The 15,454-nt window shown below is 36.7% G+C and overlaps 1 protein-coding gene across 1 annotated transcript in view; it reads left to right on the forward strand.

Annotated features, from left to right (window-relative positions):
* LOC109228545 overlaps window positions 282–15,454 on the forward strand; it is a 19,687-nt gene continuing 4,514 nt past the window's right edge. The window contains exons 1-19 of the mRNA XM_019393668.1: window positions 282–538; window positions 2,136–2,259; window positions 2,349–2,411; window positions 6,581–6,682; window positions 6,838–7,006; window positions 7,113–7,211; window positions 7,339–7,488; window positions 9,211–9,250; window positions 9,403–9,460; window positions 9,571–9,653; window positions 10,656–10,754; window positions 10,927–11,042; window positions 11,118–11,236; window positions 12,458–12,528; window positions 13,338–13,449; window positions 13,726–13,865; window positions 14,053–14,211; window positions 14,283–14,386; window positions 14,696–14,871. Coding sequence (XP_019249213.1) covers window positions 485–538; window positions 2,136–2,259; window positions 2,349–2,411; window positions 6,581–6,682; window positions 6,838–7,006; window positions 7,113–7,211; window positions 7,339–7,488; window positions 9,211–9,250; window positions 9,403–9,460; window positions 9,571–9,653; window positions 10,656–10,754; window positions 10,927–11,042; window positions 11,118–11,236; window positions 12,458–12,528; window positions 13,338–13,449; window positions 13,726–13,865; window positions 14,053–14,211; window positions 14,283–14,386; window positions 14,696–14,871 — 2,038 coding nt within the window. The 5' untranslated portion in view covers window positions 282–484. The remainder of the gene's footprint in view (window positions 539–2,135; window positions 2,260–2,348; window positions 2,412–6,580; window positions 6,683–6,837; window positions 7,007–7,112; window positions 7,212–7,338; window positions 7,489–9,210; window positions 9,251–9,402; window positions 9,461–9,570; window positions 9,654–10,655; window positions 10,755–10,926; window positions 11,043–11,117; window positions 11,237–12,457; window positions 12,529–13,337; window positions 13,450–13,725; window positions 13,866–14,052; window positions 14,212–14,282; window positions 14,387–14,695; window positions 14,872–15,454) is intronic.

Below are 15,454 nucleotides of genomic sequence, written 5' to 3' on the forward strand. Positions count from 1 at the left end.
TTAATTGTTACTCACATTTTTCGAGGTAAACAGAAGTTTATACGCAGTAGATTCATAATCCCGTATATTATACTGAAACTTTTTGTGTTTCAGCAAAACAATGGCTATATTTCATTAATACTGGCTATTTTTCGGTTACCAATTAGAGAACGGACTAGCCCGTGCTATTTTCGCAAGACATTTAGAACAATTTAATAGGTTGAATTTGCGTATACAATTATCCTTTCTAAACCCCGTGAGACTATATTGGGTAATAGATTGAAAACGGGTCATAAATGAACCTATATGTTTTGAACGGGTTGGTCCGGTTAGATTCATAGTTGGACACCCCTAGTAGAGTCAAAACGGTCGATTCCCGTCGCCCTCAGTCACCACTCTCCTATATTCAGTTGATGAATCTGCTTGGCGGATTCTCACTCTCCAAATTGAAACTTTCCCCTTGAATTTCCGATTCATTTCCGGTGAAGATCGATCTGCTCCAGACATGTTGCGTCCTCACTTGGCTCGCTCCTTCTCTTTCTTGTTCCTCTTCCTCTTGGTAAACACACTTAATCCTTGATAATCCTCAATTTGCTTAAATGAATATCTTTTTTCTTTTTTTTTTTCATGCCCTAATAATTCCAGATAAGTTCATTCTATCTTGCTCATGATTCTGAATTTTAGCTCACAAATGTGAATTTCCTGATTCTAAATTTTCTACAACTTTGATAACCTTATTAGCAAATTGATGTTTATATGGGATATTTTTGTTTATTTGATTGTGGCTTCTCGTTCTAAAGCTGTTTGCACTCTCAAGTATGTTTGTATGTGTTAAAGGCTTGCTTATAGCGCGCTTAAGCCCTGAAGCACGATGAAGCCGAAATAAATATTATTTATGTTTATACTTAGAATTTCTTGCATTTACGTTTTGTTTTTATTTTTTCTTCATTGGCTCTTATTTGCGCTTTACGCTTAAAGCTCCAACTCTTGACTACTTTGCATCATATTAGCGAATGGAATGTTTGTATGCTCTTGTTTTACTTGATCAAATTATGAGTACTCTATGTGAGTGAATGAATGGCCAATGGTTCTGGCACCTCCTCCACTTGTTGGAAAAGAGTTTGGGGCAAGTTCATCAGGAATGGTGAATAGGTTTTTTACTTATTTTATTTTTTGATGCGGTGGTGTCGGGGCTAGCTTGCGCACACCTCGATTATTATTCCAGATACCTGCTACCTCTCACCAGTACAGGTGCTGGATAACTTCGCCACCAAGTTTTGGGCAGATGAGTCACCTGGTGTTTTCTGCCTGCGCTGAATCTAAGACGTTTTACTCTCTTCATTGATCACTAGGACAGACCCTTGGCTGATTTGAAAGGATGAAAAGTATATTGATATTCTAATGACACACTTCATCCTTGAGTCTTTAGGTTTACAAGTGAATATAATGACTTACATATTCAGACTATTATGTTCTTCTTTTTTGAGATGAGGGGTTTGATTTTATGCAAAGCATATGTGGGATTATGAGCTTGTTAGTTTCATCGCCGGCGCGTTGCATAGCGTGGTACTTTTTTTTTTTTTTGATGAATTGATAATAGATTTCATTGCTGGCATCAAGAAGATGCATAATAATGCAAAAGTTATGGAAGCAAAAAGACTTTGTTAGCTCAATTACAAAAAAACTATTCTTGTCAGGAGAATCTAAGGGGGAAAGGTAATGCATAGCGTGGTGCTTTGAGGCGCTAGTATTGCATTTCCATGGACCCCCTAAAGATGTCTAAATTGTGAATGTTTTATTGGATGATGATTTTTCTTTATTTCTTATTTAGTTTTTTTCCCTTGCCATATAGTCTACTCACTGTATACTTGTGAAACACCTAAACTCATGATACAGATGGTTGTGGGAGGAGAATATTGACAAGCTTCAAAAGTTGGCACTTTCTTGGAAATCGTAGAATGAATAGCTTTTGATAAAATTATTTCATTTTATATTTTTTGTATATATTTTGGGAAGTATCTTCAGACTTTTGTGAGGATTTATACTTTGTCTCAGCTTTGCACCAATGATTTTTCTCAAAGCCCTTTATTCCCACTTGCACTGCAAACAGTGAAACTATAGAAATGGCATCTGATTATTCCAACAATTTTTGACAGTTATTGAGTGATAGTTCACTTGGTTCTACGGGTGGCAATCGTAAAACAGGGAAGTCATCGGTATTTTCGTTGTTTAATCTTAAAGAGAAGAGCAAATTCTGGAGCGAGTCTGTTATCCATGGTGGTAAGTTCTGCAAATACATGCTTTTTCTGTATGCTTGATTGTAAAGGTGTCTTGTTCAACTTACATTATGATGATGATGTATGGTGCAGATTTGGATGATCTGGAAACATCTAATCCGGGAAAAATGAGTATTCTCAATTACACCCAGGCAGGTACTTGTGTTCTCCAAAATTTTCACTTTCTTTTTGTGTTTGCCTTCGATGTCTGTTTATACTCCCTTTTCAACTTTCTGTGTCAGAGCTTCAGAAGGTAAATACTTTTTTAACTTAGCATCTGAGACAATGAAACAACTTTGTGCATTTACTTTCTATTTATCTATTGAAGGTACTTGTGGTCTTATAAGTTGTAACCAGTTTGTATAGCATATTGTAAAACTTGTATGAAGGACCACAAGAAGCTTCAATGGAAATCTGGGACTTCCATCCTGGGGATTTGCCCATGAACTATCTGTTTTAGTAAGTCAAACAACAACTACACCTTAGTCCCAAACAAGTTGGGGTCGGCCATATGAATCCTCATATTTTTATTTAAGCTCAACTCATATCATCATCTTACCAAATATAATAAAAGTGAAAAATAAGTTAACTATATATATAAATAAGGCAGAATAGCCTAAATGGCACTTATACTTGTGCCACTTTGACATGCCGGTCCCAAAACTTATCATTTTGCCAATTGATCACTTACACTCGTTCAAAACTAATTTTTCTAAATACCTCTGACCATTGACCGAGCTTATGTGGCATTGACATAGCTGAGGTGGACAAATTATGTGTAACACACGCATGTAAAGAGAGTGATACTAGTGATTTTGATTAAAAATAAATCAAACTAAAAAAAAAAGTGAAGTTAATAAGTTAATCGAAATTACCACCCTCGCCCTCCCAATTTTCTTCTCTTTCTCAGTTTCTCTCACCTTTCTCCTAACCCCCCCCCCCCCCTCTTTTCCCCTCCACACTACTGTAAACAATGGATGGCCTTCAAAATCACAAAATCAGGCAGAAATATACTAATTTTCTCTATTTCTTTAACAAAAGAATCTTTTTCATTTCTTATTTCTTTTTCTGTTTAATCAAAACCCAACTGATTAGGGTTCCGGCGAGTTACGTTCCTCCTATGACGCTGCTCCAGTGTCCTACCCGTGGTAGTAGCGTCACTGATTCCGACGACTCTTTAGGTTGACGAACGGATCTGTTTTGATTCTGACGACACTGTTCTGTTTAATCAAAACCCTCTGACTAATAAATAATTCCACTGCCTTTTCGTTTGCTGCACTTAGAACTCCGGTCATGGTCCCTCCAGCGCGACCAGCAGCGTAGGCCAGCTCCATGGATGGATATTTCACATTATCAGGGGCTTTAAATGTCAATGAAAGGACGATCTTTGCTGGAAATGGAAGGACGATCTTTGATGGGTGGGATTTTGAAAGGACAATTTGTGCTGGTGGTTAGGGAATAGTTCACGGTGGTCAGATAAAGAAAGAGGTTGTAATGGTGGCTATGAGGTTGTTTTGAGGTGGAATAATCGATAAAGTGTAAAATGACAGAAAATATTAGGTTTGGGTGGCCAGTCCTATTTTTCAGTAGTTTATTTTCCTATGTGGCACTAGTAATGTCGTGGCGTCCTACGTGTAGGAGATTGTATTACACGCGCCGGTAGCCTCCTGTCATAAGCGTTTATTATACATGATTTGAACGAGTGTAAGTGTTCAATTGGCAAAATGATAAGTTTGGGGACCGCCATGACAAAATAGCACAAGTATAAGTGCCATTTAGGCTATTCTGCCTATAAATAATAGTAATGACTAATTGTAACAATAACATAAGAATTTCCTTATAGGTCTAAAACCTACTCACCACTAATAGATATCACTTATATGGATCTTTTTCTTCCATTATGTCCTATCTTTTAGCTAAATCTGCATTGATTCCAAGGATTTGTAGGTACTTCGAGACAACTTCCTTACATGTGATTTTAGGTCTACCCCGTACTCTTTTAACACCTTCACTCACCATAGTAACCTGCGAACCGGTGCATCCGTGGGGAAAAGCAGGACATAACCAAACCATCTCAACTCAAGCAACCTTTTGCACCTTCTGGCGATTGTGGTTTGGCTTATTTTCTTAGTAGGATTTTTGTGTTGTTCCTTCATCTCAAATATTTCTCTTTTGACATGTTCATTATGCAACTTTGAATGAGAATGCAAGATGATTTTAAAAGAATTGCTTCTCTATTCTAGGCTGAATCTCAAGTCTGGTGCGAGGGGAGGGTTTGGGATGTTGAAATCTAAATAAGGTAAAGCGCAACAACAACAACAACAACAACAATTTCTCAATCCGAAGCATATTTGGTCGACTATATGATTCCTCATTGGTCATGTCACTCCATTTAAGCTCATCTCATGCCAACACTATGCAAAACGGAAATAACAATAAAAACTGTCAGGCGTTCTCTATATTTCCACTAGTTAACTACCATGCAAATATCTGCTAGGACTAAAAGAAAATAAAGGACCTAAAGTAAATGTACTAGCATGACTAAAACATTTATATCCTCAACTATTGGTATTGCCTATATATGTCCTTTTCTTCCACTATGTTCTCTATTTTGTTTGCATGGATTTCGAGAGGTTGTAGGTTTTTGAGGACAACTCCCTTTTGTGCGATTTTAGGTCTACCTCATTCCCTTTTAACACCTTCTTACCATGGTTTCACACTTACCGACTGGTGCATTTGGGGATCAAAGCAGGACATGACCAAACCACCATAAAAGACCTTCTCTTATTTTATCCTCATTATGTGCTACTTGCACCTTCTGCCGAATGTGGTTATCTCTAATCCTACTTGATCTTGTATGACCACATAACTATCGTACTGTCCACATCTCTGCGAGACTGCGATACGCATCTTGTGGGTATGTTAGACTTTAGCTACCCTTATAACTGGTCTAGAGTTCCTTTTACTTTGGTCGGTTTTCGTCTATCATATAATACCCTGGTAGCTAAATTTAGAGAGCGTAGTGAAGTATTTTTCTGTACCAAGAATAGAATTATACTCAAGTTTATCTTTCTAAAAAAAAAGTTGTACTCAAGTTCATAATATCTTCTGGAGAATATTTTCTCATTTCTCCGTCTTTGGAGATTGGAATATATGGCTAATAAGTTTTTACCGTGGAGGCTTCTTAAGAAAATTCTATCGAGAAGAGCTTGTATGATTTTCAAATAGAACACCCTTGGAGGGCATTATTTCAGATACTTTACCTGGTGCTCGATTTAGTTAGATGAAATGGACTGCTAACTACAATTCTGCAATACATTTGCGCAATATCTTCATGACGATTGAATTTGCAGAAAATCTAAGCCTTCAACCCAAAATTTTAGGGCAGTGGGTTAGTAGTCCAAGACAACCTACTGGAACAACAATATAACACCCTCGAATATGTGTAAATTTTAGAGTTCAGACGCAAGGTTTTAATGCAGACTCATAGGTGTGCGGATGGCTTACCAAAGATCGTGAAAGGATTTGAGTGTCCAACCTAAAACTTCACAGGCATTTAAGGCAATAAATGGTGTAGCTTAGGACCTTTATAAACCTCTTGGAAGCTCTTACACAACCTATATGGGACAACTATATAATTCAACAATGCAAAAGAAATATTTACAAAAGCAAGGTGAAAGAATTCGATCTTCCAACTGAAAATTTTGAGGCGACCAGTGAAGTAGTCTAATACCATTAAATCCCTTTGGAACCCTTAACCCATGTGGGACATAACTCAACCTCTTGCGCGTGTAATCTGATTTTGGGCACACGTGTGATTTTCTAGAGTGTGAATGAGCTTATCAAATATTGACTCTGATATGGTGAAATTGTGTAATCACCTCATCTAAAAGATTAAGTTGTAAGATAGATGTTTATTTATTTGTCTACAATGTCCCTTCATGTGCGAGCTTGTTTTTCTTGGACCAAGCTAGTGGAAATACTTTCATCAGTAGGTGGGATGAAACTCCAAACTCATGACCTTCGCTTGCCTGATACTATGCGGAAGAATATGAGCATTCAACTCAAAAATTTAAGGCAATATGTGGAGTGGCTCAAGGTGTTTATAAGCCCATTTGGATGCTCTTATGCTACCCATTTGAGATAACTATATAACTCAAATAAAACTCAAATGAGCCATCATATTAGTTTATATTCCTAAAAGCCTTAAAGAACTATACGTTTGATGTGCTCTTGAATACTGTTAATGTGTTCTAAGATAGGACGGAGGGAGTATATCTTTTGATAAGTAGAGTGGAATAAATTATTGTTCTCTTGCACTGCAGGTACCATAGCAAACTATTTGAAGCTTATGGAAGTTGATTCCATGTACCTTCCAGTACCTGTGAATTTCATTTTTGTTGGATTTGAAGGAAAGGGGAATCAAGGTATGTAATCGTTCCTTTACTTTACCTTCTCAAAAAACAAAGGTATTATATAATTGTTCCTTCACAATTAAAGATGACTTCTCTCTTTGTTATAGTTCTATATGGTAACTATTGACTATGTTATTCTTTACTACTGCGATGTGGTTTCCGCTCAGAATTTAAGCTACAACCAGAGGAATTAGAGCGCTGGTTCACAAAGATTGATCACGTCTTTGAACATACAAGGATTCCTCAAGTAGGAGAAGTTTTGACACCATTTTACAAAACTAGCATTGATAGAGAACAACGTCACCATCTGCCTCTTATCAGTCACATAAATTACAAGTACTTGTTGTGTCCCTTCTTCCAAAAACCCATATGTACAATCTACTTGAGTATAAAGTAGTTAATGCATTGTAGACTGATCTGATAAATTCAAATCTCCGTGCAGTTTCTCCGTTCATGCCATTCAAATGGGTGAAAAGGTCACATCTATCTTTGAGCGTGCCATTGATGTCTTTGGCCGCAAGGATGATATGTCTGATAACAGGTAGTTGATAGTTCTCTGTTATATTAGAGAATTCATGATTTTCTCTGCAGCACTTTCTGTGACAGGATTATTATTTCTTAGCAGTATTTGTTCAATTGTTCACCTCTATACATGTGCGTGTTTTCAGAGATGATGGAGCTGTTCTATGGCAAGTTGACGTGGATATGATGGATGTTTTCTTTACCAGCCTCGTGGAGTATTTACAACTGGGAGATGCCTATAACATCTTCGTTTTGAATCCCAGGCGCAATGGAAAAAGAGTCAAATATGGATACAGGTTTTTCTTCTGAAAATTGAAAATTTTATGCTGGTTTTCACACGTGTATTGCACTAATGCAATGAGTCAGAAACAAAGGTGCAAATTGCCTCCTCTTTGCTCACTCCAGCAGAGAGACAACAAAGGATCAGGGAAATTTGAAGAGATTTGGGCAATCTAAACCTGTATAATCTTTCCAACAGCAAATACGGATGCAAAATAGTTAATATGGTTTCAGTTACTGAATTAGACGAAGATAATTAAAATCCATATTTAACTATTAGAAGAATGTGTCCGAACTTAATGGAGGAGGACAAGTCTATTAATATTTTGAAGTTGTAGCAACAAGGGTAAACTGATCAAACATTGATTACTACAATAAGACCATACACACATGCATGGATGTGCACATATATTTACATATATTTCAATCTTTCTATCTACGCATTTAGATGATATTTGCGTGTAGGATTAGGTTTGACAATTGAGTTAATATTGAGAGATGGTAAACATTGTGCTCTTATGTAAGTTTCTCTTTCTTGACCTAGAGCATATGTGTTTGAGATGTGGAACAATCGCCTCGTATTGCCATTCTGGAGCCTTGTGTACATGATGCTCTATTTATTAGGGTTGACAGCTCTTCTTTTGCTGTGTAGATGCATGGGTGACCTATTTACTTCTATTAATATTGGGCCATCAAAGTTGTTGTTAATGTTTAATCACTTTATTACCTGTACTGACTGGCCATGCTCACTTGTTCAGGAAAACATTTACTTGGTTTAATTGATTGCATTGGAGTTAAAGTATGCACGAAATTCAATTTATTCAAGTTTGTTGAAGTGTAAAAGGTTTCACTTTTACGTGGTTTCATATGGAAAAATCGATTTCTGGAAGATGGACTGTTTTTTATGTAGTCTAAACTAAAAATTCTGACACTCAATTGATATGAGCAAGTTGAAGTTGAAATTTTCTTTTGTAGAACTTATACAAATAGTTATTCTCGTTGATATATATTATTCCATAAAAAGGGTAAAGGAAAAAGGAAAAAAGATGTTACTTTTACTTAGTAGCACACACACACACACAGATAAATTATCCATTTGTTCCAAAAATATGACTTGCTTTCTATCATAGAAACTACGGTTAAAATGTTTAAGTAGATTGTATTGAGTTAGAGAAGTGTTTTACGAAATGTGAAGTAGTGGAGCAGTTAATGACAAGATGAGACTTTGAGTTAAACAACCTCCTTTAAAGAGACAAATAACTTGCAAGTTTAAACAATATGCTTGAACTTATTGATGGAAGGACATTTCCATTCAAAAAGAGGTCAGTGTCTTTCTATGGGCGAAAGGAAAGGTAGGTCAAGCTATTTTTGGAACTGATGGAGTTTTTCTGAAGGTTTAGTAAGATCTGAAACTAAAGTATTAGAGCAAGTAGAATGCGTAACGTTGGCTTTATGCAAAGCTCTGATCTAATGCATTGCAGGCCCATGTCAGTTCAACATCATATGTGCATACAAGGGTTTTGGAAATCTAAAACTGGCCTCTATGTGTTTACAAGTTTTGATCAATCTTTGGGTCATTTTGTTTCAATCAATCTTACAGTAGATAGAAACTCGGCCTCTACTGTCTCGTCACTTGTTTAAACTTTGACAATTTCTTTGCTAAATAGCTTTTCTTATTTGCATGTCTCTTTAGTTCTATTTTCTAATTCATCTGATTGGATGTTCCTTAAATCATGCAGGCAAGGGTTATCCGAGAGTGAAATTAACTTTCTTAAGGAGGTAAAATTGTAATTTCAAATACCCATTTATATTCATTGGACATGGATCATCAGCTTCATGCTTTTAGATCATATACTGCTTTCAATGATTCTTCATTTGTCATTAGATCTTTTATTTGGGAAACATTTTCACTGATTTGATGCTTAATACAGAATAAGGAGGTACAGTCGAAAATTCTTCACTCAGGAAGAGCATCAGAAAGTATTCTTGGTAGGTAAATGTGTGTTCAAATTTTTTAACTGAAGAAGGATTGGTATTTACATGTCCTTTGATAAGCATTAACTAATGACTGGTGCTTATTTGTACAATAACTGTGACAGCTCTTGAAAAGATGACAAGACCATTGTATGCAAAGCATCCAATGGCAAAGTTTTCCTGGACTGTCACAGAAGATACAGATACAGTAAGTTATCTCGCCTCTTGACTCCCTTAATATTATTGGGGACGTTAAATTTCAAGCATGTCATCAGAGATGGTATTTATAGAGACCCAATGTAGATATACTGATCGTGTATGCACCTATGTTGGCTTCACCTGTCACAACACAAAAATAATGCTCTTCCATATCTAGTTATGAGACAGAGAATTCTTGTTAGAAATAGATTCGCAAGGAATCTAAATATGTAATGTCATGCTGATGCAATTTGTTCTGTAATTTATTAGAGACTTGCAGCCTGGCATTGAATATTTTGTTCTAGAATATATGCCAGTGCCGACTTATAAATGAAGCAGATACTGCTTTTGCTGGATGGAAAGATGTTGTTCAGGTTGACTGAATGATACCAACTGTCTGATCTTGGAAGATTTGTTTTTGTTGTACTTCAGTGACCTATATCAGTGCCTGGAAATAAACTGCTGGTGTCATATCTTATTCTCCTTTTTAAATTGCGTTTGGTGCAATCAATTTCATCATGTAATGTGTGCTGCTTGTTATTGTTGTCGAGGCAACATAATTTTCTCTTGGTTGTAAAAATTCAATGTGCTGGCAAGTGGCAACAAGACAAGCTTGCAGCTATGCATCGAATGCTCCTTCTTTCCCCCCATGTATTTCATGAAATTAGTTAAGCTGAGTGTGGCATTTTTCCTTTTTCTTTTTTGATAAGGTTGAAGTGAGTATTCCGTAAGAGTATAACTGTAACAAATGCTCAGTTTTGGTGGTTTATGTTTTTGTCCACATGTTTCTCTGAGATCTCCATATCATCCATGTTTTAATTTTGTAACATTCTTTTATCTTGATTGCTTTAGCTTTCATTGTGCTTCTTTTTAGTGATAAAAAGCATTTCCTTACTCAGTTAAATGGACCACACAATTGCCCTAGAGATGCACAGAAAAACTGTGGTTCTCGTACTTTCATTGTGCTGATATGTGTTTGTTCTGAAACTATTTTTTTCTTTAACAAAACCAGGTAGAATGGTATAATAGATGCCTAGATGTATTAAACAATGTTGACAGGCTATCTCAAGGGAAGGACATGGCTGAAGTTGTCCAGAACAAGGTTATGCAGGTATTACTTTGCGCCACTTTATTCTCTCCTCCCTCCCTCCCCCTGGATATGCCCGATCATTATAGAAGAAAAGTGCCACAAATACTGCGAAGTATTTCTTTGAATATTACATCAAGGACTATCTAAATCCTCTATTTAACTCTAGTTATTATGATACTTTGTTCCTTTCAAGTTTCTGAATGGGAAAAACGGAGATTTGAAGCTTCGTTTTGAGAGAGAGTTAAAAGCTGGGGAATTTAGCGGTTTTCATGCTGAATGTCTCACTGATACATGGATTGGAAATAACAGGTTAAAATCTTTCTTACTTCCCTGCACTCTTAGTGCCCTTTCATATTTCTGATTTTTATTTCATTTTCATATCAGGTGGGCCTTTATTGATTTGACTGCGGGACCTTTTTCATGGGGGCCTGCTGTGGGTGGAGAAGGTGTGCGCACAGAACTAAGCTTACCAAACGTGGAGAAAACAATAGGTGCAGTTGCAGGTAGAGCTGTAGGCACATGTTTCCGTTCATTGCTGAGGTTTTGGTAGATAGACCTTTTTTTTTTGCTTGATCAAAAAGATAGATCTTTTTTCTCTAAGGTAGGATTTATTGATGTAAACCAGCTGAAGCTGGGAAAGGTAAATCCAAAAAGGAAAAGATATGTGCATCACAAAGAGTGTAATGAACAGATAAAGTCCAACTTAGCTTCAGGCTCTAACAAGTTTGCCGCTGCCATGTTGCACCAAAAACTAACCAAGAATATACATTAATGTTTAAGGTTAAGTACAGTGTCATTCTTGTCCTACAAAATCCTATCATTTCTTTCTTTCCAAATGGTCCAGCATATAACAGTCAGGAATGGTGTTCCAAACAGGAAGGGAGGTTCTAGGAATACCCTTCTGTGCCAAGCAAACAGGAGTCCAAGAAAGTTCTTTGGTAGATAGATCTGTACACTTTAGACTGTATTTTTGAAGTTGATTGGCGATGTTTTGGAGGTGATTGTTTTTTTCTGTTGAGTGCACAATGGTCTTGGTTGATGTACTTGCTTTTGTTATTTTGCTCTTTGATGCTTTTATTAGTTTATCAAGATAATATGACAGCCCAACTAAAGCGGAATGGATATTTAGAATTCATATAGGTGGTCCCAACTAGTTCGGGATTGGAGTGTGGTAGTAGTAGTAGTTGTTATTGCACCCAAAGGTGTGGCCTAGTGGTCAATAAGGTGGGAGGAGAATTATGAGGTCTTAGGTTCCGATCCCAGCGGAGGGGAAAAAACACTAGGTGATTAAACTCATGACTCATATGATGAATAATTGGGAAAAAAATGATAGAGCGTAGACTTAGCAATGCAACTAAAGTGACAGAGAACCATTTTGGATTTATGCCCGGTAGATCTACAACGGAGGCTAAATTCTTGCTGAGAAGATTGATGGTAATATACTGCGAAAGGAAGAAAGATCTACACGTGGTGTTCATTGACCGGAGAAAGAATATGATAGGGTACCACGAAAAATTAGAAGTTTCAACGTTATAAGTTATAACTATTCAGCAAGCTTCTTTGAAACATTACATTTAGTTCCATGAAAAAGGTCATAATCCATTCTTCGATAATGAATATAGGAGTCTTCCCCTTCTTACTTTCTCTTTAATATGTTTTCAGGTTTGCGTGTTCTCAAAACATGGTCTTATGCATTCTTATATTGTGCCCTTTGTTTTCTTCAGAAATTTCAGAAGAAGAAGCTGAAGATCTGTTGCAAGAGGCTATTCAAGAGAAGTTTGCGGTGTTTGGTGATGTATGATATACAGAATAGTTTATTATCCTTAATCATGTCAATGTTTCTGCTTTTAAATATTATTAGTTAATTAACTGGTCGTGAGAAATCTTAGGAGTAACTTTGTAGAACAAAAAGTCTGTTGTGGGCAGAAAAGCCCTGGGGAAGAATAGCTGAACTAACAAAGGACATGGCCATATCTTCTTTTTAAGTTACCTTCTGAGAAAGAGAATGGTTTTTCACATGAATAATGATGAGGTAATCGGGGAGTCGCAGAAATGGACTATTATAGATTGAAAAACTGGTAAAGTTTTTCATTGGATCGATAACCAATAAAATATTATGTAGATGGAACAAGGATGTGCAAGATCGAGATACATCTTGATGTACGATAAGCAAGATTTAACTAAACAAAAGGATAATGAGATACAGAACAATCAGTAACTGTATGGGGTCTTCATTCCCTTCTGCTTGTGCTTTTCTCTACCTAGAAAGGAGTTGTCTAAGGCAATGAAGTTTCAACGGAAAAATATTGTAGGTTTAATGGTCAGGAGATTATTGTAGGATAATGAATATTACAAGTGCTCTGTCAAGTAGAATGGGTAGCCTAAGTTCTTGGAAATTCGAAATACTCTGCTTCTGCCAAAGTAAGATACTCGCTTGTTTTATCTTCTAGTCCTTTCTACTTTTGAAAGTAGAAATTTTATGAAACCCCCTTTCTATTATCAGCATTTTTTTCTTTTTCTTTACCTTCTGACTTTGGGGGCGATCGGGTTCCGTTATTGAATGTATGGATGCTAAAGTCTGTTATTCACTGTTCTGTTATGTAGGTCCAGAAAGATCATCAAGCCATTGATATTCTTTTAGCTGAAATAGATATATATGAACTATTTGCTTTCAAACATTGCAAGGGAAGAAAGGTCAAGCTTGCTCTTTGCCAAGGTAATCCTGTGTCATTCGTTGTGGAATCCTGCATGGTTTCTGTGAAAATCGTTGTTGGACACCTTTTTTTTTTTTTTTTTGGTTTCATTCTGTTTAGTTTGTTTTCTGTTAAATCTTGGTATCTATCTGATTATCTTGGTATCCGGTGTTGGCTTTATCTAGGTTTTCCCTGTTCTTTAAAATGCCACTTACCACCCACCCTTGACAAGTTTCAAGCTATTTTCCATAAATTTATCTTAATATTGAGGAAACTTACGAGTGTAAGTCTGATACCAGAGCTTGATGAGAGAATGCAAGATTTGAAAAATGAGCTGCAGTCTTTTGAGGGTGAAGGGTCTGAAGAAAGCCATAGGAGAAAGGCTGTAGATGCATTGAAAAGGATGGAGAACTGGAACCTGTTCAGTGATTCTTATGAGGTATGTTACTTTTGCAAAGACGTATTCAGTAACTACTATCAGAAAACTATTGTTGCTGTCTTGATATAGTTCTTTCATCCGAAACATTTCCTGTGCTTATAGTAGCATTATTTCTTTCACATGAGATGATGGTTAAACATGGTAATGAAGTTAATAATCATCAGTTTTTAAAACCGTGGTCATGCAGGATTACAAAAATTATACAGTTGCTCGTGACGCTTTCCTTGCACATTTGGGGGCAACCTTATGGGGGTCAATGAGACACATAATTTCTCCATCACTTGCCGATGGGGCATTCCACTACTATGAGAAAATATCTTTTCAGCTGTTCTTTATCACACAGGAGGTATGATGTTAAATTTAAATTAAAACTAAGGGCATTGTTTAGCACTTATGTTTTTCTCTGATTTTGTGCAGAAATTTAGAAATATTAAGCAGTTGCCTGTTGACCTCAAGACTATCATGAATGGTCTTTCATCATTGGTGCTATCTTCTCAGGAAGTGATGTTCAGTCCTCACATGTATGTATTTGACTCATCGTCTTATCCATGATCCTTCCAGATAAATAGTGTTCTATGTATTTTGACTCGAGCTAAATGTAGGTTAGTTATATGTTTGTGTGTAAAGCTAAGAGTGTTCAGTACAGATTGGATGAAATGTTATGTCTACATAAGTGTCTATTCATTTCCGTTTCATGGATTTCACTCACTCTCCTCTTTAATTATGTGATCGGTTCTAAATATGTGTTCACGCATACTTGTGGCCACAAATCCCTACTTCCTCTCTGGATATGTGGCACATATTTATTTTCAGTGTGTTCTGTTTCACAGGTTGCCACTGTCAGAGGATCCTGCTTTGGCCATGGCTTTTTCAGTGGCTCGGAGAGCAGCAGCTGTTCCCCTGTTGCTTGTGAATGGAACATATAGGAAAACTGTCCGTTCCTATCTGGATTCTTCCATTCTGCAGCATCAGTTGCAGAGGTTGAATGATCATGGTTCTTTGAAAGGTGAGTTTTTTTGTGATTAAAGGTTACAATTAGTGTTTTGTCAAAGACACTGCAACTCCTTAAATCTGACTCCGTCTGAGAGGGAAAGGAGAGATGGCCGACTAGAATGATAAACTAGAAAATGGAAGTCTTTGTTTATTCCCTGTAGATTTATATTCGGGGTGGGCTGGAGGATAACAAGTACATTTTTATATGGTTAGTAATTGTCTCAGTAGTCATGTGTTCTGTTTCAGCTTGTACTTTATATATTGCTTCTTAAAAACATTTAATAACCATGTGGTTGTTCTTTTTGATAACTAAGAAATCCCGGAGGGCCTGCAACGCATGGTTCAAAACTCAGTGCATAATGGGCCCACCTCTATCCTTCTCCACTTAAATACTAGACTTTTGTATGCAGTGGTTTCAAACCCGTGACGTGCGCCTAACCCGTACATCACACGCTGCACTCATACCATTAGACTAAAGAGTCTGGGGGCATAACCATGTGGTTATTCTTGGTACATTTTTGTAGCCATTTGAAGTGAAATGAATATTAGATGTGATTGAGTTACCATGTCTGCCTTCTTCTCTCTCTGTTACTTTT

The sequence above is a fragment of the Nicotiana attenuata genome, chromosome 7, assembly GCF_001879085.1.
Source record: "Nicotiana attenuata strain UT chromosome 7, NIATTr2, whole genome shotgun sequence".
Taxonomy (NCBI): domain Eukaryota; kingdom Viridiplantae; phylum Streptophyta; class Magnoliopsida; order Solanales; family Solanaceae; genus Nicotiana; species Nicotiana attenuata.